We start from the raw sequence: 24,600 nt of genomic DNA, 5'->3' as shown, positions 1-24,600 counted from the left end.
ATACTAAGCATGCTATTTTAAAGCATAATATTTTGAAACGATGAATGTTTTAGTGCACTTTTCAATTCAGGAAAAATTTAAACATTCATATTTCACATTTTGCTTTGTTGTCCAAAATGAAAACAATGCAATTGCTTTCTAGGAGAAAAGCATTTATATTTGTCAGTATAATGTAAGGGATTGGGAGGCAGGGAGGAAGGAAGGGGGAGAGAGAGCGAGGAGGAGAAAGAGAAAGAGACAGAGAGAGAGAGAGAGAAAATGCATGCATGTATGCATACACTTGAGCACATGCACACACACACTCTGTTAGCAAGCCATTGAGAAAGATCTCTCAGAGGTTATACTGAACCTTTTAATTCTTGCTTTGAATTATCACCCATATCTAGCCCTTCCTAGAGATGATTCCCCTCCCCACTTTCTGTCCCCACCCTCCTGCTTTCTGCTGAGTTTTCCTTTTCTGGAGTCCCAATGTACATAGCATGCTGACTGTGGGGAATTGAGTATTGTTCACACCCAACAGACACTATTTTATAGTCCAGTAGGTCCTAATGAAGGAAAGAGAGTAAGGCACAAAGTGTTTGAAATAAGAACACAGGGATTAGAAGATTTTAGGGATCGCTGTTATGCTGAGGTCTGATCTTCCATCTTTGCACTTGGGCCTACATAATCATACAGCTGGTCCCACATGGCTGTTGCTCTGTCCTTTTGTGGCTAAGAGGACTGAGCCATTTCTTTAGAATCCAATTCTTGAGCCCTGATTTCTAATTCTATCAGTTCACACCCATGCCATTTCCCGGGGGGAGGGAGGAACTGACATATTTTGAACTTGCAATCATACCTGGCATCTCTGTGGTTGAACTTTTATTTAGTCTCCACTTTCTTTGCCTTCATACCCAGATCTGTAAAGAGGGGTTATAGTAGTTGTAGTAAATCTATGCCCTTCGCGTAGTGCCTGGCACAAATAAGCAGAAGTGTTGGCTGCTCCCTTCTCTTCATTCCTCTCAGCAACCCTCTGTGGTAAATGCTATTAGCCCCACTTAAAAGTTAAAGAAGTTAAAACTTGAATAAGTTAAATAACCCAATTGATTAGCTAGTAAATGGGAGAACTAGCATTTGAATGCAGACTTGTGTGAATTTGGAGCTCATGCTTTTTCCAAAAGGGGAAATGATGGTCAGTAGACTTTGAGGATTTGTAATGCAAATTTTGAAAAGGTACCAAGGTTATTGATCAAAGCTTGAATTAGGTACAGAGGTCTTTAGACATCTTCCCCAGGATGGCCAGGGATGCTATTGTCATCTGCTTAGTTACAGACGTAGCACAAATGTCTGTCTTCTCTTTAGTTATGAAGGAGGAACAAGAGAAACCCTTCATCAGAAGCATGCTGTCCCAGGAACCGGTTAATAATTCTGGTACACCGTAGAGCCTGCTTTGCACACCCCAGTCCATTGTCCATGCTGTTTTGTGAACAACCAGGAAGACATCACTTGTTAAATGAGCACACATCTGGAAAAAAATGTCATGACATGACTTTTTTTTTTTTTTTTTTTTTTTTTTTTTTGCAAAGGCACATTTGGAAAGCTCAGCTATTTCAAGGAAACTTCTCTTGGCACAAACATTTACTTTTTGATCTATAACAATTGGAACCCCAGCTTTCTTATCCCTGTTTTTCTTTAGAGAGATGTTAAAATGATCATTGAATTGTTGCCATAACACACCAGCAACATTTCTAAAGTCTTAAAGTAATAGAAATCTGATTTCCCCCCAAGTATATTTTCACAGATTAACAACTGTTTGGGGTAGGTGGGGTGGAAGGTGTTTACCTGTTCAGTTCCCTTTTTGCCCCCTCAGTGATCCCTAAAATTCCTCAATAAGATCTTGGGGTTCGCTGATTTATTACAATCAGTGAAGGATTTATGTTCTTTCCAATTATTTTGAATTCTCTAAATAAGGATGTCCTTTCTTCTTGGTAAGCCAGAATGTTTCTGCCTTAGAGACATTATCAGATTCATTTGAAGAATAATAAACTTCTAGAAAGTCCTAGGCTTGCTACTGTCATGTAAATGCTAAATGGTGTTTAGCTTTTAAAATGCTAGCCTGAGGTGTTCAGAGCTGTGCTGTGCCTGTGTGTTAACTTAAAAATTTTACAAACATTTAATTTGATCTATTTGTTAATCTTAAAAAGTGTCAGACCTGTCAGGCTACAGATGTAAGGTCTAGCTATATTCAGATGAATGTTAAAACAGTGACAAGATAATTGTTTGGTGGTTAAATGACTTCCTGTTCTTGAAAGGCAAACACAGGAACAATAGGATGCTTTCCATAAAAACAAGGAGCTGGCTAGAAATAGCCTGGATCTGGGAGTCAGAACTGGGTTGGAATTCATCTGCTTCACTTACTAGCTCCGCGGCTTTACTTAGCATCTCTGAATTAGCCTTTCTCATACCTTTCTCATAAGCTGATCCGAGGATGGAATAAAAAACAGCTTAACACACTGCCAGCTTTTACTAAATGGTAGTCCAGCTTCTCTTTGCCTGTGTCTCTCTTCCTACTTCTTTCATGTTTCATCTTAAGTTCTAACAGAGAAATAGACCCTTGCAAGCTAAGATAATTAGAATAAGAAAAAAAATAATAGTTGCTATGCTTTCACGACTAGCTTTCATTTATTTAAAAATAAATATTGAGTGCCTCCTATTTGCCAGCTCTTGTTTCAATTTGGGAGCAACCAAGTGTCTTTGCTTGAAAAGTACCCCAGGAGAAATGCAAAAATGAACTCATTTTAAAAAAAAAGAATGGGGCCTCCCTGGTTGCACAAGGGATTAAGATGCAACTTATGAAGCTATTCTACAGCCTCCGCAGCATGAGTTTGATCCATGGCCAGGGAGTTACCCACATGGCACAGCAGACCTCTCCTGACTGCCTGCTGCTCCCCTCAGTAATGTAATTCAGTCAATCTGCCTGTTCTGTTCCCTACTCTGTCTCTGGTGGGTCCTCTCACCCCCTACACCTCTGGCCTATACCCCAGTTCTTGTATGCATAAATAAATCTTTAAAAAAATAAAAAAATAAAAGAATAGAGAATTAGGTACACTGACATATTCCATAGTTACATTTGAAAAAGACTTGAAGACTTGGACTAGATATAAAAAAAAAAGAGGGAAAATGGAATCAGTGTTACAGAGCAGGGTGAGGTGCACCCCAGAACCCCCAAACCTACCTTTGTGCCTTTGCCACATAAACACAAAGCATACTCTAGTGCATAAGATGTTGACAGAAAAGAACTTCAATACAATTGGTATTCAATAGAGAAGAGAAGAGGAAGAATATAGTTTCAAATAGTTTCCAAATGAAGCACCCAAAGTTACCCAACAGGGTTGGCCCAAAGCAAGACCCCTAAAGCCCAAAGGCTTGCCACAAGTCTAAGGGACAGGGGCCAGGTAAGTCTGGAAGGAAAGGAGCAAAATCAAAACCCAAATCAAGATAAAGGCTGCCAGGTCAGCCTCCCTATGGGTCTCTCACCCCCATCTCTGTCTATATCAAGTGTCTCCTTCCATGTGCCTCAGGTCCCTGGTACAAGTCCAAATGTGAGAAGCAAGCACAGCTGCTTCCTATGTCTCTCTGCTCCATGTGCCCCCTCCAGGTCTCCTTCTTGATCCTCTTTCTTCTTGTCTTCTATGGCTTTTCCTATGTGCCCAGCTCCACCCTTCCTTAGGGTAGGACAGGGAACCTGGAACCTCCTTTTTCCCGGGGATTGTCCTGTTACACCAAGGAGACAAAGGGAAAGAACACTGAGTCACACCACATACTAAAGACAGCACCAAGAGCTTTACACCCATTACTTTATTTTTCTCACCACAGCTATAGCTATTCTAGGCTCATTTTGAAGTTGATGAAACTTAGCCTACATAACTTGTCCAGGGTCATTCACCTGGTAAGGGGTGGAGTCAGGACTCAAACCCCACATCTGACTCCAAAGCCCATATGTGTGACCTGCTTTGTAACAGACTATGGAACGCCAGTCCTTGAAGCCAAGTCCTTGGAAACCATGTCAGCATTTGGACCACATTGACGAGACTCATTAAATGGACAAATCATTTGTGGGTCACTAAATGCTGAAGACATTTTGCTTTTTTGAGTTGCAATCTCCAAATTGATTGCATGAAGAATGTCTTTTTCCATTAAAGCTAGAAAGATCTCCTAGAAACAGTTTAAAAAAAAAAAACCAAAACACATGCATTTTTACAAAGACCTGGGCCATGATCTTTAGTTGACTGATTGCTCATTTCTTAATTCATTTGCTTATTTAAGAAGTATTTGAACTAATTCATGATGAAAACATGTTTTTTGTTACATTAGCTGTCCTGAATGGTTTTTCAATATTTTGAGATTGTCATACTTTATAGAACATACAACATTCAATATATATTTTTATAAAAATATTTAAAATAATGAATGTGTTATGAGCAGCCAGGTAAATATTCAAATGAAATATTTTTTTTTATTCTAAATTATTCCTAAAAGTGTTCTCTTTTGCACTTTTTTATGAGGCTTTGAGGTCAGTATGAATTGCCTTCGGAATTCTGAGTATCAGATGTAATCATTTGGAACTTGGGACAAAAATAGTCTAATGAAATGGCACTCTGGAGAACAAATATAGATACCTAGATTACACTGTGCAGCCCTTGTGTGTCTTCTTCAGTGACCTATAATTTTACTTATTTTCTCTGCATCAGAAAATGCTGAGATTAAAGTACTTCCATACTGTTATCCCAAAGTGGGGACATTATGATGCATCTGGAAAATAGGAGAGAATTAAAGAAATGATCAGTTAAACTCTTTGACGTTTTGGTAGTTATTTCTGTCTCTCTTTTAGACTATTTTTAAAACACATTTACTGCTTGTTTATTTCATTGCCTTTATAACATTGATTCCTCCACTACATCATCTTGCCTGGAAGTAAGAGACTTCCCATTCTTGTTTTGGTTGTGGTGGCCTCACCTAACAAAGGGCAGAAGATAATGCATCTTTATTTGTTCGTATGAATCCTTGCAACACACATACAGCCTCTTTTTCCTAGAGAATAAATAGTAGCTACCCTCCCAAATGAATTTTGCTCTAGAAATAAATGAAACAATTGCAAGTATTTGATGAGTAGATTCAGTATGATTGCAGCAGACTTCCTTCCTGACCCATAATGAATTTTAGGATCTGGGCCTCCCTGATGGTGCAGGAGTTGGTCTCAGCACTATCAAGCTATCAGCAGCCACTGCAGCCTGAGTTCAATACCTGGCCAGGGAGATAAACCACATGACACAGCAGATCTCTCCTGTTGCACCTGCTGCTCCCCTCCGCTGTGTATTTCAGGAGATCCGCCAGTCCTGCTCCCCCACTCTTTTTCTGGTGAATCCTCTCACCACCACCCCCCACCTCTTGCCTACAGCCCAGTTCTTAAATGCATAAATAAATAAAAATAAATCTTTTAAAAATTTTCAGGATCTGCCTTCTTCCTGCCCTCTGACTTCCCTGTTCTGCTACTATTCAAGGGCTGTATGGCAAGAGCCAGTCCACAGGAATCTCTAAGCTGAGCTTGTTGATTTACTCAGGTTCTGTAGCTGATCGTTGGTCTCCAATTGATTGGAGATTCTTGTTCAATTGTTATTTTGAAGTGTTTGCCCTTTTGTTCCCACGTCTTTCTAGGTGAATGACTGCTTGTTGCAGAAGAGAATTATTTAGGTTTCTCTCTTGCAGATCCAATTGCATGATCTCCACCTCTCCTGCCCCTTTTTAATGGCCAAATTCTGTTCACAAAACACTTCCTAAATGTGAATGCAATACAGGGGGATTACTTAGTTTGTGTGGGATTTTTGCAGCCTCTTTGCCTCTTGCTATTCTTAATTGACTCCCCAGAACATTTTGCTCTCTTTCTTAGTTAATGAGCCTAATAGAATTCTACCAGGCAGATAATTATCAAACATTTTTTATTTGAGGAAAAAGTATAAGGGAGGTGCTGAAATCCTTTAACAAGTGACCTTGTTTGGATGAGAGGTTATGTTGGTGACATTCATTCCTGTGGCTAGAGAGACCCTGTTTCCATGTTAACTGGCCAGTGAGCTTGGTAGGGCAGGCACATGTCTGCCATGTTCAGAACTTCAGCCCCAGTTCCTACCTAACTGAGGTGTCTGGTACAGGTGTCTGGTACAGACACTCAATACATGCTTTTTGGATAAATAGATATTTAAAAATTGGTTAACTTTGGAAGTTGGGTTCTTTTTGTCCTTAAGAAAATGATGTAAGTTTGCATCAGAGCATACAGTTGTTTTTTTTTTTTTAAGTTTTTTTTTTTTGTCCTTAAGAAAATGATGTACTTTTTTTTTAAGTTTTTTTTTTAATAGAGGCATGTTTTATTTATTTATTTGTTTGTTTGTTTTTTGTTTATACATGCCCTGGGTACAGTCAGAAGCGCGGGAAGGTGAGAGAATTCACCAGAGCCAGAGCGGGGAGCAGAGCAGGCAGAAGGACCGAAGTACACTGCCTGAGGGGAGCAGCGGGTGGCAGGAGAGGTCTGTGCGCCATGTGGGACCCTCCTCCGGTGGCCGGGGAGCAGCCGGGGATCGAACTGGCGCCGCAGAGGCCACGGGCAGCTTCGCAACCCAGCACTCAACCGCTGCACCACCGGGGAGGCCCTCAAAGCATATAGTTTTTTGTCCCAATTGGGAGGCACAGAAGTATAGAGCTTTAGTCGACTGATTATGCCAACACCATCTAGTGATACTTGCGGGAGATGGTTTGGTAGTTGTATGTCCTTGGCAAAAGCATAGAGGTAATTCTCATGGGTGGGTGAATGGATGTTCAAAAGCTTTTCAGGGCCTCCCTGATGGCGCAGCGGGTTGAGCGCTGTGCTGTGAAGCTGTCTGCAGCCTCTGTAGCGCGGGCTCGATTCCCGTAGATACCCACATGGCGCTGCAGACCTCTTCTGCCGTGCCTGCTGCTCCCCTCAGCAGTGGCTTTGGTCTATCTGCCTGTTCTGCTCCCCACTCTGTCTCTGGTGAATTCTCTCACCCTCCCGCACTTCTGGCCTCTACCCCAGTTCTTGTGTAAATAAATAAATCTTAAAAAAAAAAGTTTTTCACCAGTATGAGCCAGACACCTAGACACGAGTTTCAGTGTCCTCTTTACGTTCCCCTTTATCTCACATCTCATCCCAGCCCATTGTTCACGACAACCATCCCAATGCCCAAGGCATTATAAATGCCTCTTCTGCTTCTTATATTGATAGACTAAGATGCTAACTTAAGATCCCAGAGTCTAAAATCAACAAACCAGCATTTCCTGTGGATGTGCTCTGTGTTAGCCAACCTGCTAACATGTTCATCATCTCATCTAATCTTCTCTGCCACACCGAGAGAGAAGTTTTCTCTACCTCTCTCAGCAGTGAGGATGTGGGGTCCCAAATTCACCCAGCTAAGTGGTGGAACAGTAAGTTGGTATAAGTGGTTTGGAGTAGTAAGCAGGTCTTCTGACTTTAAAATTCTATTTTTATCCTATTTCTCAAGTATCATCAATATCTACTTGACTTTTAATCTCTATTTGAAAATTTTATCAGGGTCTACTTAAAACTGTAGTTTCTGGCTTGTGAGTAAAAATCATGTTGGGAAAATATCTTTGCAAGATCCTAGAGTGAAAGAATGTTGGGGAAAAAAGGGACTCTCAGCCACCATTAAGCTGTGACCCCCTTGAGTTCATCATTCCGCCATTCGACAAAAATGGATTAAGGGCATCCTCCATGTCAGAACCTCTGTACACCAATCAAGACAGATGAGGTCCCAGCCCTTAGGGAGCTTATGTTCTCATAGGGCAAACATCCAGGAAGCATAATGATAAACAACATAATTGTTGTATCATTATAAAGATAATAAAAAATACAATTATAGATTATGATAAGTGCTGTGCAGGGAATAAGCAGTGAGAGGAGACAGTAAATGGCTGAAGGGGGCTTCTTTATACAAAATGGTCAGAAAGTTGCTTTTGATCTTGCACCTCCTTGGACATATTGTACTTCCTCAGAAGTGCTTGTATCTCTCCTTGAATGCCTGACCCAGTGCCTGCCATGGTGGAGATGTTTCTAACCCTTGCTTGAATTAAAATATTGTGGTGCTTTTTGTTTTGTAGCCTTAGAGTCTAAACAATATATTAGTTTCCTTTTTGCTGGTATAAAAATACCCACAAACTTAGTTACTTAAAACATGAATTTATCATCCTATGGTTCTGGAAGTCAGGTATCGGCAGGTTTTAGCAAGACCACGTTGCTTCTTGAGGAGACACTACTTTCTTCCGTTTTCAGGCTCATAGAGACTGCCTGCATTCCTTGACTTGTGGCCATGGTCTTCAGCATCAGCACCATAACACCTTCTAATCTCTCTTTGATTCTGCTCCTTCCTCCTTTGTCATTTCATTGGTCCCGCCCATGTAATCCAGGATAAGTTCTGTACTTTCACTTCCTTGACTTAATCGCATCTACAGACTCCCAATTGCCATGGAAGGTGATAATAGTTCCACTCCAGGTGACCTTAGGTGGCCATGAGTCAGCCTACCACAGTATAAGATAAATGCTGATTTTATTCTGATGTTTGTTTATAGGTGAAAAATCTCGAAGTGAAACGAATTACCTAAATCCATACACTTGGTTATGGCTTTAGAACCTGATCACCCCATCTTATTGGTTCACCTATCTCTGTCCTGTCTATTTCTAAACTCTGATCTTTTCTTCCATAGCACTCAATGTAATTTACTTTTGATTATTGATTATTTGTTTTGTTTACTTATGACAATAAGAACAGAATGATATGCCGCTTGTAGTTACCAAAGTACCATTATCACACAGCTCTGTGCCTGATGCAGAGTAGGTAGGTCTCTAAAATTTTTTTTGAATAAAAGAATGAGGACTCTTTTATATGCCTGGGTAAATAGAACTAAGACTTCTGCAAATTTTTCTGTGCACTGGCTTCTGACAGGTCAAAGACTCTGCTATTTTTAAAGCATCAAGGAAAAAGTGAGCTTCATTGTTGGTCTGTAACTCGAATTGGTAAAGAGGGGCCCCATATCTGGCTAGCATTGTATTTTCTTGTTCCTCACGCTGAACTTTCCTTTCTAGGATGTGCATTTGCTGGGGGTATTCTGTATTGGAACTCTGATAAACAGTGCTTTGTGTGTGGATGTGATGTTAGCATCAGCAGTCTTTTGGGAGAGCCTCTGAATGGTTTACTTCTTGATTCCAGTTTATGATTAAAGAAGGCAGAAAACCTAACTGCATGCTTTATGACTGCATTTAGGCTTTCTCTACTAGGCACTAAAGAGCTAGTGGAGTATAAAATCACAGTTCTTACTGAACCAGGCAAGTTCACATTTATGGGTTTACTTAGGAAGTTGTATGGCACTTAAATAAAAAGTATAGGTCCTCTGCAGCACAGACATTAAGTTCTTAGAAGTCTTAAGTGAAAAGACCTTATATTAAACATAGAAGGAAAGGTAAACACAGTACTTCCTGACATGATAGAAAGCAAACAAATTATATTTATATTATGGCAGTACTTTTCTCCACACTTTCATTAATCTTGCCTAATGAAGGCACTGTTTGGCCAAACATGTTTGCATCTGACATCTTTTTCTCTTAGGAAATAATGTACTTGTCACTCAAGGTTTATTGAAATGGAAAAATATGAAGCCAAAGGGAGAGGCCTTCTCCCTTAGTGTTGCTTTTAAGAACCCAAATTCTTAACCTCACTTTGTAATGTGTTTACTTTGGTTTTAGTGGCCAAGGATGTCAATATTCTTTTTGATGAATTAGAAGCTGTCAACAGTCCTTGCAAAGACGATGATTCTCTTCTTCACCCTGGAAATCTGACCAGTACTTCAGATGATGCTAGCAGATTGGAAGCAGGGGGAGAGGTAAGAGTATGTGATTTCTTGAAAACATAATTCTTGATTCAGGCAGGAAACTGTGAAGCATAGGTTATTTTAAAGTCATAACTCATTGAATTGTAGGTTCCAGAAAAACAAGGGGCAAGATTCTTTTGATATACTCAGTGGGTTTAGCACATTTCAAGGATGCTAAATCTATGGAGGCTTATAATTATGTTTCACTAGGTCAGGTACTTCCCTTCTCATACAAGGGAAGATTCTTTAAACCATCCATCATTTTAAGATCATCCACATTCTAGGTATCCCAAATGAGCTGAATGTAAGCTTCACACGGATGGGCTTCCTTGTATAAATCACATGAACCAGCCCTAGTTAGATGGTGTTGTCTGAAATCTCCAACTTTCCATTTGCCTCTGGAAACTTGAAACTCATTACAACTGGAAATAGACATCCATTCTTATGTCATTTTGGAAAAAGTATTTTGTTTAGAGGCTTTCCCTGTTGCTCAGGTTGTGTTCAATGGAATTTATGTCTCCTCTGTGTATGCATTGGGTATAGATAATAACACAGAATTAGTCTTCCACTTCTTGCATATTCCTAATGGTTTTATTATTCCAGAGCCAGTAAACCATTGAAAGGATAACATCTTTGAACAGGGAAAATTATTTACTTCTACCAGGCTTTCCAGACCTATCCTTACAGCCACTATATGCTGTATTAAAAAAAAATAAATATGTGGGCCTCCCCGGTGGCACAAGGGGTTAAGCACCACACTATGAAGCAACCTGCAGCCTCTGCAACAGGAGTTCAATCCCTAGCCTACAATCCACATGGCGAAGCAGTCCTCTCCTGTCTCTCCCGCTGCTCCCCTCAGCAGTGTATTTCAATCTGCCTGTTTTGTTCCCCACGCTGTCTCTGGTGAATCCTCTTCCCCCTAACACCCCCCCTCACATCTCTGGCCTGTACCCCAGTTCTTGTATGCATAAATAAATATTTTAAAAAATATGTTAAATATCAAACAATTTATAAATTGCGTATCATTCTTGCTCAGGGGCCACGCAAATCTTTGTATCCTTCCAATTTTAGTGTATGTGCTGCCTAAGCAAGCACTATTTTTTTTTAAAGAAAAAAGCCCCATTCCATAATTATCTCTTTTTTTTTTAAATAAATCTTTTTTTTAATCTTTTTTTTTTAAAGATTTATTTATTTATACAAGCACTGGGTACAGTCAGAAGCAAGGGAGGGTGAGAGAATTCACCAGAGCCAGAGGGGAGAGCAGAACAGGTAGACTGACGAAGTACACTGCTGAGGGGAGCAGCGGGCGGCAGGAGAGGTCTGCGCGCCATGTGGGACCCTTGCCCAGCGGCCGGGGTTTGAACTGGCGCTGCAGAGGCTGTGGGCAGCTTTGCAACCCAGCGCTCAACCACTGCGCCACCGGGGAGGCCCTCCATCATTATCTCGTGTCTCAGATACTTCAAATGGCACACCATGGCATAAAGGAGGAACCTTGAAAGGAACCTCAAAAAGCAAGTAGGCTTATCTCCTTAACTTGCAGATGAAGAAACAATCTCAGGAAAGTTAGAACTTTGTTAACATCTCTCCTGATACCTTTGCTGAAGCCCTGTTTTTTTATAGCCAAGTGCAAATAGTCTAATTCTACAGGATAGTTTCCTTGCTTGGCAAATAATCATTAGTTTGGGTAGATTTTTGAGTGCCCCTTAAGGCAAAAGCCAAAAAATAGTGAGGATAGTTATCATGAAAAATGCCTGCAGGAAAACCTGAGGCAGGGGCATTTCCTCCCTCCTAAGATTTTCCCCTTGGATGAGGCCGTGTGCATGGCTCTTGTGCAGGGATGTGGCTCCTCATGATGACATGGCCAGTTGACGAGTTTGCAAACCGTCACGTCCCATGTATAGATACGTTTATATTGCTACTTGGAAACATATCTATACTGGGGCTTAGATAAATGGAAGCTCCTCCTTCCTACTTTTTAGGTATATAAACGTCTCTTTAAAGTCTATGAGTTTGGAAAGCTGGTCCCAACCTGGCTAGCCTATACTTGGTCTCTTTCAGCCTGTGTATGATTATAACAAATATATACCTAATTATTTTTGTTCTTTAATTTTTTATAAATTGCTGCAAAATAATATTTGAAATATGTAGTTTATAAAGCATAGTAATAAAATGACCACCTTGAACCACCAACCAATTTATGAACTAGAATGTTCTTTCAAATTAATGGTGACAACTTAATTGTAGGCTACTAACTCCAGTTGTTTTTAAATGGAATGGAAAATTCCATTAAATATTTGCAAGTGTACAAATAGCAAGAGTAAGTATTATTTCATGAAACTCTGTGTCATATATTTTGTGCATATGTGTTTATAAGTGTACATAAAGAGCACAAAGTCCTTTCTTATGATGGGCAAAATATTTGAGAAATTTTGAAATGGAATGTTACTAAGATTATCAAAAAATACTTGCAGTATTTTTTACCCTACCAGTTGTACCATCCTCCTGAATCTTTGTTTTCTAATTTCTTGCTCTAAAAATAGCTTTACCATGGACACATCTTTACAACTTATTTTAGTTTTATTTTGTGCTTTATAGAAAATGGTGCCATGTAGTATGAAGTCATCTGTGACTTGTTTATTTTCTGTCAGTATTGTTCTTCGGATTTATGTTTATTAGATGCTACTATAGATCATTCATTTTTCACTGCTATGTAATATTCCACTGCATTACTATTCTACAATGTATTTGTCTATTTACCTGTCTAGGGACATTTGAAATGATTTCTATTTTATTTAAAAAATTTGTACTCTTATGAACATTTTTTCTAAAAATAGTCACATATGTCTCCTAGTTAACCTTATCCAGAACTTATCTTGTGTTACATGTTCAATTTTATGAGATAACACCAGTGTGTTTTCCAAAGTAGATAAATCGCTTTTACTCTCACATGTAGAATATGAAAATTCTTAGTTGCTTCACACCTTGTTAACATTTAGGATTGTTAGTTGTCCTAATATTTGCCCTTTGATGCAATGCTTTTTCCAATTATTATTCTGTCCCCTCTATTTTACATTTTGAATAAAATATAATTTTGATAAAACAAATAATAATTTAGTTTTAGTTCTTTAACATTATCCACCTGTGCTTTAGTTTTAGGAGAGTCTTAAAATCAGTCTCTTTCTCTTTGTATGCAGACAGTGCCAGAAAAAAACAAATCAAATGGACTTTACTTTAGAGATGGAAAATGTCGAATTGACTACATTCTTGTATACAGAAAATCCAACCCCCAGACTGAAAAGAGAGAAGTATTTGAAAGAAATATAAGAGCAGAAGGATTACAAATGGAGAAAGAGGTAAATACTTGGCTTGGATGAGAAAAAACTTATAAACATACATATATTTATATCAAGAGGCAATTTTAAAAAATAGGCAGTCATTATGTTAACTGAATGTTTCATTTGGTCCCAGGGTTTGCCAATCTGCAGTGTTTGGGGAATGTTCCAGCAATTAGACTTTCATAGCACAGTTTGCCTTTGAGAGCATTTTAATGCCAAATGAGTGTGAAAATCAAGACACTCTATTCCAGTTGAGTGGATTGTTTCAAAATGTTACAGTCTTTAAAATGGTTGATGAGATAACCCTCACTATATTATTAAGTTACAAGTGTACAGAATTAAAATTCAAGATATTTTTACTCTGCATCATGATCAAAAGCCTAGTTTCTGTCCCTCACTATATAGTTGACCACTTATTTCACTCCTTTCCCTTCTGGTAAATTCCAATTTGTCCTATTTTTCTGAGTTTGTTTTGGTTTTGTTCTGTTTATTCTTTGGCTTTGTTTCTTTACCTTCTCTGTATAAGTGAAATCAAACACTGTTTCTCTTTCTCCTTCTGCACAATCCACTCAGGGTCCATTCATGTTATTGTAAATGGCAAAATTTCATTTTTTTAACAGCTGAGTAGTATTCCATTGTGTCTCTATGCCACCTTTGTTTATCAATTCATCCATCAGTGGACACTTAGGTTATTTTCATATCTTGCTAATTGTGAAGAATGCTGCAGTGAACATAGGAGTGCAGATGTCTTTTTGAATTAGTCTTTCTGTATTGTTTGGACAAATACCCAGAAGTGGAATTGCTGGATTGTATGGTGTTTCTGTTCTAAACTTTTTGAGGAATCACATTAGTGTTTTCCATAATGGCTGCCTCATTTCCATCCCTACCAACAGCAGTAGATTTTTTTGGTAGATTACTACCAAAAAGAATCCAGATTCCTTTTTCTGGATTCTTTTTGAATCCAGATTCATTTTTCTCCATATCCTCACCAACATGTAAGTGCTTATCTTTTTGAGCACAGCCATCCTGACAGGTGGGAGGTGTTAACCATTATGGACTTTGGTTTGCATTTCTCTGATGATAAGTGAGAATGAGCATTTTCTCAGGGATCTGTTGGCACATGTAAATCTTCTCTGGATTCTATTCTGTTCACCCTCTGCCCATTTTTTCATCAAATTTTTTTGTTGCTGAGTCTTACAAATTCTTCCTATACTTGGGATATATCCCCCTTATCAGAAATGTGAGGTGCAAATATCTTCCCTATGCAATAGGATGTCTTTCCATTTATATATTTTCTTTTCCTCTGAAAAGCTTTTTTGTTGGTTGTATTCCCATTTATTTCTGCTTTTGTGGAGCTCACCACCCATGTATTTTTTAAAGGGCTATGACTTACCTGACTTCTTACATCTTCTGCTCTTCTACTGAATGGAATGTTCCGTTTGCATGAATCTAAGGAAACTTTGGATAAAATGCCATCACCTCGTTCTGGAGGTGCTTTTTACATTTTAGGAAATATATAATGAGTGTGGGCTCCTCCACATACAGGAAGAGACTATGTGAATGATTTGACCAAACATGGCTGGAACTTACAAAATGAGTCCAGTTCTTAAGAGACATCCAGGTTGTTTTTTATCAGGTTCAAAAACTAAAGTCACCTCACCCCTGTTTTGACCTTCCTTTTCCTCCTCCTCTGCCTGGGGAGTGGGGGTTGCTTGAAATGTTCTCACTTTAAGTCAATATACATTTAATAAAATGCTTTTGAGCTAAAATAAAACAACAGACAAAAATTGGGGATTGTATTTATCTAGACCTTAGATAAGCAAACCACTCAGTCAAAAGTGGTGACTCAGTGTCACCAAATGATTGTGAAATTGCTGTTTACCTACGTTTCTATTTTATTTTAATTTTTTATTTCACTAACATTGTTTTACATCATTGTTTATATTTTGGAAGCCTGGGATTTCCCCTATGCATGGGGAGTTTTAAGGAAAAATTTACTAAGTAAGGTACAAAAGGCCCAATCAGGCCTCAGTGGGATTGCTGTGTGCCCCAAATCTGTGACCCTATTAGCTGGACTGCCTAACTCTTCTCAGATTGCCCCTCAACATTGTGCCAGGCTCTGGAACTTTTTCATAGTCACTAGGTGGATGGGCTCCTGGACGCAGTTCCAACGTGGGTGTGTTTGAATGCTCCCCCAAACTGCAAGCCATTCTCAGACAGGGTGTCTAAAAATTTCATCTAGAGATAGTGTCAGGGGTTCAGTCCTACAAATCTCCCCCCAACTTCAGACTCTAGTCACCACAGGTTGTTTTCTGTACTTCTAACCGAGGCTGTAAATCAGAGGTCCCCACAATCCCTACCTTCCTTGGGGTCAGTTTGTCTGCTAGAGGAGTTCCCAGAACAACATTTTACTTACGAGGTCCCTGGTGTACTTAAGAGGAGGCCCCTGAGGAACAGCCAGGTGGAAGGAGATGCTCAGGGCAAGGAGTTTGTGCACTTCCATGTCCTCTTCCCTCTCCCAGCACCTTCACCTGTCCTTTGGCCCAGAAGCTCTCTGAACCCCATCCTTCTGGGTTTCTATGGAGACTTCCTTACACACGTGTGATCTATGAACTACTGGTCTTTGACAGTTGATTCAACCTCCAGGTTCTGTCTTACCAGGGGTTTGGGGATGGTACTGAAAGTTCCAGCTCTCTGTCCAGGGTTGCTTTTTCTCATACCTAACTCCCATCCATAGGTGGGGTCCAAAAGCTATGAAGATAGAAGAGTTCTATCGTACTTACAACATTCCAAGGGTTTCTGGGACAGTGAGACAGGAACTGTGGCAAATATATATGAGAACTATACTTTGATCATCTGAATAACCAAAGAGATCAGATTCTTGAATAGTGTTGTTTTGTTTGATGTTGTTTCATTATGACATTAATGAAGGAAAAAAATGTGATTCCTGGGCAGGGTCCCTGGGTGGAGTTTGACTTTCTCTCCATGTGAGTTTCTTTTGTGTTTTCTGGTTTCCTCCCCCATTCCAAAGATGTGCATGTAGCTTAGGAGTGTGTCTGAATTATCCCAGTGTGAATGAGTGAGTGTGTGTGTGAAAGAGAGAGAGAGAGAGAGAGAGAGAGAGAGAGAGAGAGAGAGAGATGGAAGGACATCAAAGTTAGGGTTGGTTCCCATCTTGTACTCTCAGGTACTGGAATAGGCTCATCTACCCATGACTTGAATGGGAGTAAATAGCTTGGAAGATGATTGCATGAATAAAGACAATTGTTTAATATTAGGAGAATGCAAGATTTTTATTTAGAAATTTGATGATGTTTTTGTGAACAGAAATATGCTGTAGAAACTTAATCTTGTATATATCCATTAGTCAATAATGAAGGTTGGTATTATTGTATATCATTTGATTTAAAGTTGTTCTTCCCAAGAACCTAGCTAGCCATGATGTCAAAAGAGGATTTATGGTATATATTCATCACAAAATCACAATAAGGACATCATATAGGCAGTTAAAAGTGTTTGCTTCCAATTCTGCTTCTCCAGGCTTGGGGGTTACATCTTAGAATTAGGTTTCTTCTGTGTGGTGCAGGCTTCATGTTAATTTGCAGGTGCTTCAGAAAAATAGTATTTTTGGGACCGATGAGATTTACTTCAAGTCTTGAGCATTTATAAAACAGAAGCAACATTTTTTCTGAAATTCTTCAAAGTAAGAGTTAGAAAACAGGGCGTTATATGTGGCCTTAAGAAGACAGGTTCTCTTGGGCCTCCCCTGGTGGCACAGCTGGGCTGTGAAGCTGCTCACAGCCTCTGCCGCGCCTGTTCAATCCCCAGTGGCCGGTGAGGGTCCCATATGGTGCGCAGACCTCTCCTGCTGCTCCCCCTGCTCCCCTCAGCAGTGTATTTTGTCAGTCTGCCTGTTCCGTTCCCCGCTCTGGTGAATTCTCTCACCCTCCTGCGCTTCTGACTGTACCCAGTGCTTGTATAAATAAATAAATAAATAAATCTTAAAAAAAAAAAAAGACAGGTTCTCATACTTAGGAAAATGGAACCCAGATTGCTCAAAACCCTCTCAGTTGGGGGTTTCCTGAGAACAACAGACTAAATTAAATATGCTTTTCCCCAGTGGGGTTCCAGAAAATTTAACCTATACCTATTGAACATATCTGTGAAAAATTACTCTTTAGGTTCTTATTTAGACAATTGTGTACTCTCTCTTGACTAATAGCCCATTAATATTTTTACCCTTAAAAATCATTCCTTTATCTTTTATTCTTCCAAATTTCAAATTTTCATATCAATAAAAAAAAAAAAGATTTGAATGGACACATGATCCTAAGTCATGAAAGTCCTTCCTCTCTTCCATTTCAACTTGTCAAAATGTTGATTCCTACCAGTATGAGTTTTGTTCAATTAATATATCATTTATAGTTTAAGCTTCATAACTATTCACTCCTGGTGCTGCTTCCATATAGGGCTTTTCAATGTCATTTCACAACATATCAGTTAAAACACAAGGAGGCTAATACGTTTTTCAAAAAAAAAACACATCACTAAAGAGGTGACAAGTCTCCCATGTCTGTCCTAAAATATCTATACTACAGTATCAGCTATCAGAATGGGAGCAGATACCAGGGGAATTATTCTGCCTTTTGTTCTGCAGTTGAGTAGATCAGAGTGACGATGGACTGCTTGTATGAATTTAGTTTTATATACAATTATTTTGTTTGGTAATGACTTAAAAAGTATATGTAATGAGGTATTTCTTTTAATGTGTACTGTAAAAATTGCAATTGGGAGAAGATAAAATCATCATAGAGCAAAACTTCCTAAGAACTTACCTAAACATCTGTTCCCCCCATGTCCCAGGGAGGCAACTTCCCTAATTTTCCTTTATCCTACAAGTCCTCTGTCCACTAACAGCTAGGTTTTCCTCTTTCTGGAAACTTCTTCCTAAGTGGTCTTTTCTATGCCTGGCTCCAGCCTTTCTCTGCCGCCCACACCTCAGTCCAAATGGCACAGTTAGCTCCAGTGCAGCCTCAGAGCGGTCTTGTTTCCTGAGGGCCTCAGCCAGCTCAGCAAAAAAGAGGAGCTCTTGTGGTTCTTTCCTACGTGGGAGGCTGAAGGAAAGGGTAGCTATTTTTTTTTCTGCTGCAACTAATCAAGATAAAATGCCCCTTAGTTGAACAGTAAATTAACCTGTATTGGCATTGTGTTGTAAGACTTAGAGACCATCTGAAGCAGTTTTATTTAAATCAAGTGTTTTCTGAACAGCTACAACAGAGACACCCACTGGAATTGCTATTTTAGCTGCCAGCAATTGCTTCCACCTTTTAGACATAGAATGAAGAACTTGTAAGAAAAAAGAAACCCCCCAGGAGCTTACAATGAATCTATGTATATTCAAAAGGATGAACATGTTTATTCATAAGCACACTTTATGAATTATTAGTATCTTCATTAACTTTATGTCATGATGGTCAATAGTTAAGGAAAACAGATTTCACAGGCTCCGAGGTTTAGGTTCCAAATGGGTAAAGACAGGCTCTGTAGTTGAATAACCTGACAGTTAAGAGAATCCTTGTCTCATTTAACATTGCGTGTCAAACAGCAAGGAGAATCTTGAATCTATGATAAAAGTGAGGACATAGTCAAATTTAATCTCTCTTTAAAACCTTTGCTCCTTCCTGATGAATCAGCAGATCAGTGGCATTTGGGCTTTGATATTCTGTAACTCATCTTCACGAGCATAGAGTAGACAACTCACCGGCTGGGCCTCCCCGGTGGCAAAGCTGCCTCTGGGCTGCAAAGCTGCCCGCAGCCTCTGCAGCGCTGGTTCGATCCCCGGCCACAGGCGAGGGTCCCACATGGCGCAGAGACCTCTCCTGCCGCCCGCTGCTCCCCTCAGCAGTGTACTTCGTCACTCTGCCTGTTCTACTCTCCGCTCTGGCTCTGGTGAATTCTCTTACCCTCCCTTGCTTCTGACTGTACCCAGAATAAAATAAATAAATAAATAAATAAATCTTTAAAAAAAAGATAATTTCCTTTTTAATGGTATGCTTTGATTCATTAACTCACCTTTATTCATGAACTCACCTTTTCTAGATTGTTTCTATTTCTAATTTCATGTCTATCATTGACCCTTTGGTACTTATCTTAAAATATTATTACCCGTAAGAAGTTTATCTTTTCCTGCATGTCAGTAGTCGAGTCAGGGTGGCTTTTGAATTTTGAAGAAGGTGTGAGTTGAGGTTATATTAGTGGATTGTGCTTTTCCCTTTTAGAGTCATACGCGGTAGGGATAGGTGGAGGGGGCGAGCCACAGATGCCACCACTATTGCTGCAAGTAACCATTCTTAGAAAAGTCTTGCTATTTTGATGATAAATTCTTTCAATACATTTATTGCCCTTTCACTCTGTGCCACACGCTGGTTTAAGCATTAAGAACTCAGGCGTGAACAAAACAGACAAAACCCCCCGCCCTGTTGGAGCGTAAGCACAAAGTACATAATTAAATTTATATGATATCAAAAAATGCTAAGAAGAAGATGGTAAAACCGGGAATGTCAGGAGAGGATGTGTGCTTTTTTGAAAGATGGAAAAGGTGGGCCTCTCTTCCAGAAAGTGAGGGAAAATAGGTACAAAGGCTCTGAGGCCGTAGCATACCTGGGCATTCATGGAAATGGTTATAGGCAGCAGGACAGGAGTTGAGTCAGACAGAGAAAAGGGAGGAAATTCCACCAAAGAGGCAGAGAGGCAGTGGGAGCCAGATGACATTAGGCCTCCGTGGTCATGGAGGTTTTTGCTGAGTGATTTGGGAAATGGTTGGACAGTTTTGAAGAGGCATGATAAGATCTGATTTGTATTTTATTAGAACCTGGTGATATTGGACAGTGGGAAAAGGAAGAAGTGGCAAAAATTGAAGCTGGGAAATGAGAAATACATTTGTAAGAATCAAGAGGGAGATGACAATGGCTTGGTCAGTGAATAGAAGAGGAGAAAGTAGAGCTCACAGAAGTTGCAAACCAACTGCTTGAGTAGTGGGTGAAGAGTGACAGACTATTTGTCCATCACATGCTGCTCACTTAAGGAGTTGGATGAAAGGAGTTGCCATTTACAGGGTTGCAAAGAGGGGTGGGTGCCTTATAGACATGTTAACACATAGGCATGGTGGAGATGTAGAGCAGGATAGAAGAATCTGGAAGCCATCTGGACTAGACATAAGCACTAGGATGAAGTCACCAAAAGCAAGACTATGAACAGAGATAAAGTGTGAGCTATAGAACATGTGGGTGTTATACATTAGGGGACTGGAGGAGTTAGCATTGGAAGGAACCCTAGATATTGTGGTGTCTGGAAGGATGGGGTGATGGACTATGTATCCTGCAGCTGACAAGTGAGAAAGGTCAAGACTGAAAGTTGATCATTGAATTTAGCAATGTGGAGGGGTTTGCTGAGTGGGTGAGAGGAATTTTCAATGAGAGGTAGAAGTGAAAGCATGTCTAAATTTGTTCAGGAAAGAATCGGAAAAGAATATTTGGAGACAGCAAATGTAAATAACTCTTTGAAGGAGGTTCATTCTAAAGAAAGAGAGACATGGGGTAATATCTGAAAAAGTTGAGTCAGAAAGGGTTCACTTTTTTTTTAAATTTAAATTTTATTTTTATATTCCCCATACAATTACAACCCCCTTATTTTGACCCCAACCCCTCCTTTCCCTGCCCCCCACTCCCCATAGAGTGTCTCTGGTTCATAGTTGTTTGTTGATTTTGATATTTTCTTTCTTGTTCTTTTTCCTGGTCCCTTATTTAAGTTTTCTAGATTCCTGCTATGAGTGAGACCATCCAGTATTTTTCTTTTTCTTTCCGGCTTATTTCGCTGAGCATGATCCCTTCCAGCGCCATCCATGTTGCTGCAAATTGCATGTGTTTATCTTTTTTGAATGCTGAGTCATATTCCATGGTGTATATGTACCACATCTTCTTGATCCAGTCATCTATTTTTGGGCATTTGGGTTGTTTCCAAAGCTTAGCTATTATAAACAGTGCTGCTATAAACATAGGGGTGCAGGTGCTCTTTGGAATTGATGTTTCTGTGTCCTTTGGGTAAATACCTAGGAGTGGAATTGCTGGATCATATGGAAGCTCTATGTTTAGTAGGTCCAGAAATCTCCACACAGTTCTCCATAGTGGATGGACCAGTTTGCACTCCCACCAGCAGTGCAGGAGAGTTCCTTTTTCTCCACAACCTCACCAACATTTGTTATTGCTAGCTTTTTTAATATGTGCCATTCTCACTGGTGTGAGATGGTATCTCATGGTAGTTTTGATTTGCATTTCCCTGATTACAAGTGATGTTGAACATTTTTTCATATGCCTGTTGGCCATTTGCATTTCCTCTTCAGAGAAGTTTCTTTTTGGCTCTTCTGCCCATTTTTTGACTGGATTATTTTCTTTGTTGTTGCTGAGTCTCATCAGCTCTTTGCAGATTTTTGTGATCAGTCCTTTATCATTAGTGTTGGGTGCAAAAATGTTCTCCCAGTTGGTGGGGTTTCTCTTTGTTTTTGTTATTGTCTCTTTTGCTGTGCAGAAGCTCTTTAATTTGATGTAGTCCCAGCTGTTTATCTTTGCCTTCACTATCACTGCTTTGGGTGATGTGTCTGTAAAGATGTCTTTGATGTGAGAAAGGGTTCACTTTATTTAAGATGGGGAGATAATCATATGTTTTTAAGCTAATAGAAGTTATTTGAGAGTAAAAATTGATGTTGTGGAAGAGCAGAGGAAGATTTTAGGAACATGGTCCTTGGAGCAAAAGGAAAAGGCATTATTTGAGGGCATTATCCCTAAAAGAGAGAAAATACAGAATGCTTTAAGAATGGAAATTCATTAAATAATGCAGTTTGTTAAAATAATTTGTTTCTGTTTTCACTAGTCTCTCAGAGAGATTGAAAAATCCAATTACAGTAAACATCCCCATGCAAGATTATCTTGGACATTTTTTTCAAGATGATGGCAAAAATTGTCAAAGTTTTCATGCTTGTAGCTACTAGTATTATCCCCATTTTATAGCTCAGACGATTGAGGCAAAACAGTAACTTGCCTCAGGTGATTGGACCAGTAAGTGATAAAACCAGGATTAAAACATAAGCATCCTTGCTCTTTATCTTCATATCCTTTTGAATTCTGATCTCTAGAAATGAATTGCAGGGTTAAAGAGGATGGAAACAAGATAAGAAACTAGGTGCAGTTATGAAAAGAAAGCAGAAAAGAACCAGGAAAACAGGGGTGCATAATGAAGTTGGGTGTTCCTGTGCTCTTTGGCCGCCAGTAGCTATGCGTTTGAATCTTGGTATAACCAATGACAAGCTGAGAGGTCTTGGACAGTTTGACAAAGCATTGTTGGTCTCAATTTCCACATTTTTAATGATAAGTATAATACTATTTACCATGAATGGTTGTGAGGATGAAGTGAGCCTGTTCACGAGGACCCAGAGTATCATGCCAAACACATTGTCTTCTGTGCAGCGTATTTACTCAGTTCTATGTTCTGTCTAAGGGAAAGTAATATATATTTTCTACCTATGACTGATGTGAAAATTCCTTGTAAAATATTTGTGAAAGCAAATCAATTGAAGGAAATCTATGAAAATTAATTGTAGATGGTGTACAAATTTGGCAAATATTGTGAATGTTGCACAAAATGACTGTAGTGCATTACCCAACTGGTGATTATGGTACATAGACCCTAAATCTGTGTTTTCTGCCCCCTGGATTTCACACCTTGGTATAATCCCTCCACCCCCTTGAGTCTAAGTGGAACTGTGACTTGCTTGTAACTCACTACATGGAAATGTAGTAATCACTCCAGTGGTTCTGTTATGGTATGTAAGACCCCACCCCAGTAGTCTGGGGGTTAGGGTGACCCTCCTTTGTTGGCTTTGAAGAGGAAAGCTACCATATTAGTTAGACAGTCTGAAGAAGGTCACATGTGAAGAGAAACAGGATGGCTGAGAATTGCCCCCAGCTTTCAACTAGCAAGAAAACAGGGACCTTAATCCTACAACTGTGAGAGATGAACTCTGCCAACTAAGGGATCTCAGAGGCAAATCTTTCCTCAGTAGAGCCTCTGATGAGACAGCAGTCTTAGCCAACAATGGTATAGAAACTCGGAGAGACTGTGAAGTATGGTGTCAGCTAAGCTGGTTTCCTCATCTGCAGAAAACTGAGATCAGTAATGTGTGGTATCTTGAGCTTCTAAGCTCGCGGCAATTTGTTATGTAGATAACAGTGGTGAAGAGTCTGGGGTCAGACATTCTGAATTTTCATTTGTGTTACACCAGTAAAAACTGTGATTTTGGGAATAGTACCTCATCTGAAAAATAAGGCCAATAATGGGATCTGTTCCATGAGTTATTATGATAATGAAGAATTTATATCAAGTACTTATCTCTATACCTGTGACATGGTAAGCATTTAGGAAGCCGTTATTATCATCATTACAGTTATCCTAACAGCTAAAGAGACTGTTTAATAATTTTACATTTAAAATGGTTTTACAAGGAAATCTTCTTAGAAAACTTTTCATATAATTTGCAAATCCCTTAAAATATAGCCATTAGGAATAGCAACATCAACTGACCATTTGTTACTAATGTACATGCATTAATGGATTTATGATTACCTTTAATGCTTCTGAAAGAACTCAGAATATGTTAAGTAACAAATTTAGCATTGTCAAGGTTCAGGCATTTTCTGCTTTCAGAGGATTTGCTTTTGGATTCATCAAACTCATTACATGAAATTATAGACCAACCCAGAGCTAAAAACACTACTTGATTGTCCATCCTAATCTTACCTTACCCCTGGTCAAGGAAAAACATCATGAAGATTTCTCCATTTAAAGTGCTAATATTACCCTGGTTTTTGTTTGTTTTGTTTTTGCCCACATAGAGTTTCCTGCCTCTACTACCTTCCTGTTTTCTACCCCTGTTTTTCTACAACCCCAAAACTTGTTTCTGTCCATGTTCTCTCAGGATCCAGAAGTCTGAGAACAGGAGGGAAGAGCCAGGGACCACAGTACTGAATGTCTAAAATAAATGAGTCGCAGGATAAACAGAACTACCCAAACTCCTGTCCACTAATGCTTAATGGCCTCAAAAAGTGACTGAGACCACTTATTATCCAAGTCTTATACATCACACATATGTATGACCAAGAGTTTCTGGTTGAGTGAAGAGAAAGAAAATGAAGGACACTCCTAAGCTAAGAAAAAAGAAACAAATTTTCTCCTGAACTTGAAAGCCCAGGAGAATCCTTAAGTGCCTGTCTTAGTCCATTTGGGC

General features: G+C 39.4%; 1 protein-coding gene and 1 non-coding gene across 6 annotated transcripts in view; one reads left to right on the top strand and one right to left on the bottom strand.

Annotated features, from left to right (window-relative positions):
* The window catches only part of ANO4 (anoctamin 4), a 301,260-nt gene that overhangs the window by 153,672 nt on the left and 122,988 nt on the right, over positions 1–24,600 (top strand). For all 5 annotated transcript variants that reach the window (XM_054696103.1, XM_054696102.1, XM_037513790.2 and 2 more), the window contains 2 exons: positions 9,806–9,942; positions 13,125–13,283. In XM_054696103.1, the coding sequence (XP_054552078.1) occupies positions 9,806–9,942; positions 13,125–13,283 (296 nt within the window). The remainder of the gene's footprint in view (positions 1–9,805; positions 9,943–13,124; positions 13,284–24,600) is intronic.
* On the bottom strand, positions 10,914–11,025 carry LOC119248560 (U6 spliceosomal RNA). The gene has a single exon (XR_005125977.1). It is a non-coding gene; the product is annotated as a U6 spliceosomal RNA (small nuclear RNA).

This window comes from Talpa occidentalis, unplaced genomic scaffold, assembly GCF_014898055.3.
Source record: "Talpa occidentalis isolate TD23 unplaced genomic scaffold, MPIMG_talOcc4v2.1 talOcc4.16, whole genome shotgun sequence".
NCBI classification, from domain to species: domain Eukaryota; kingdom Metazoa; phylum Chordata; class Mammalia; order Eulipotyphla; family Talpidae; genus Talpa; species Talpa occidentalis.
This window is presented reverse-complemented; position numbering and strand designations above follow the sequence as displayed.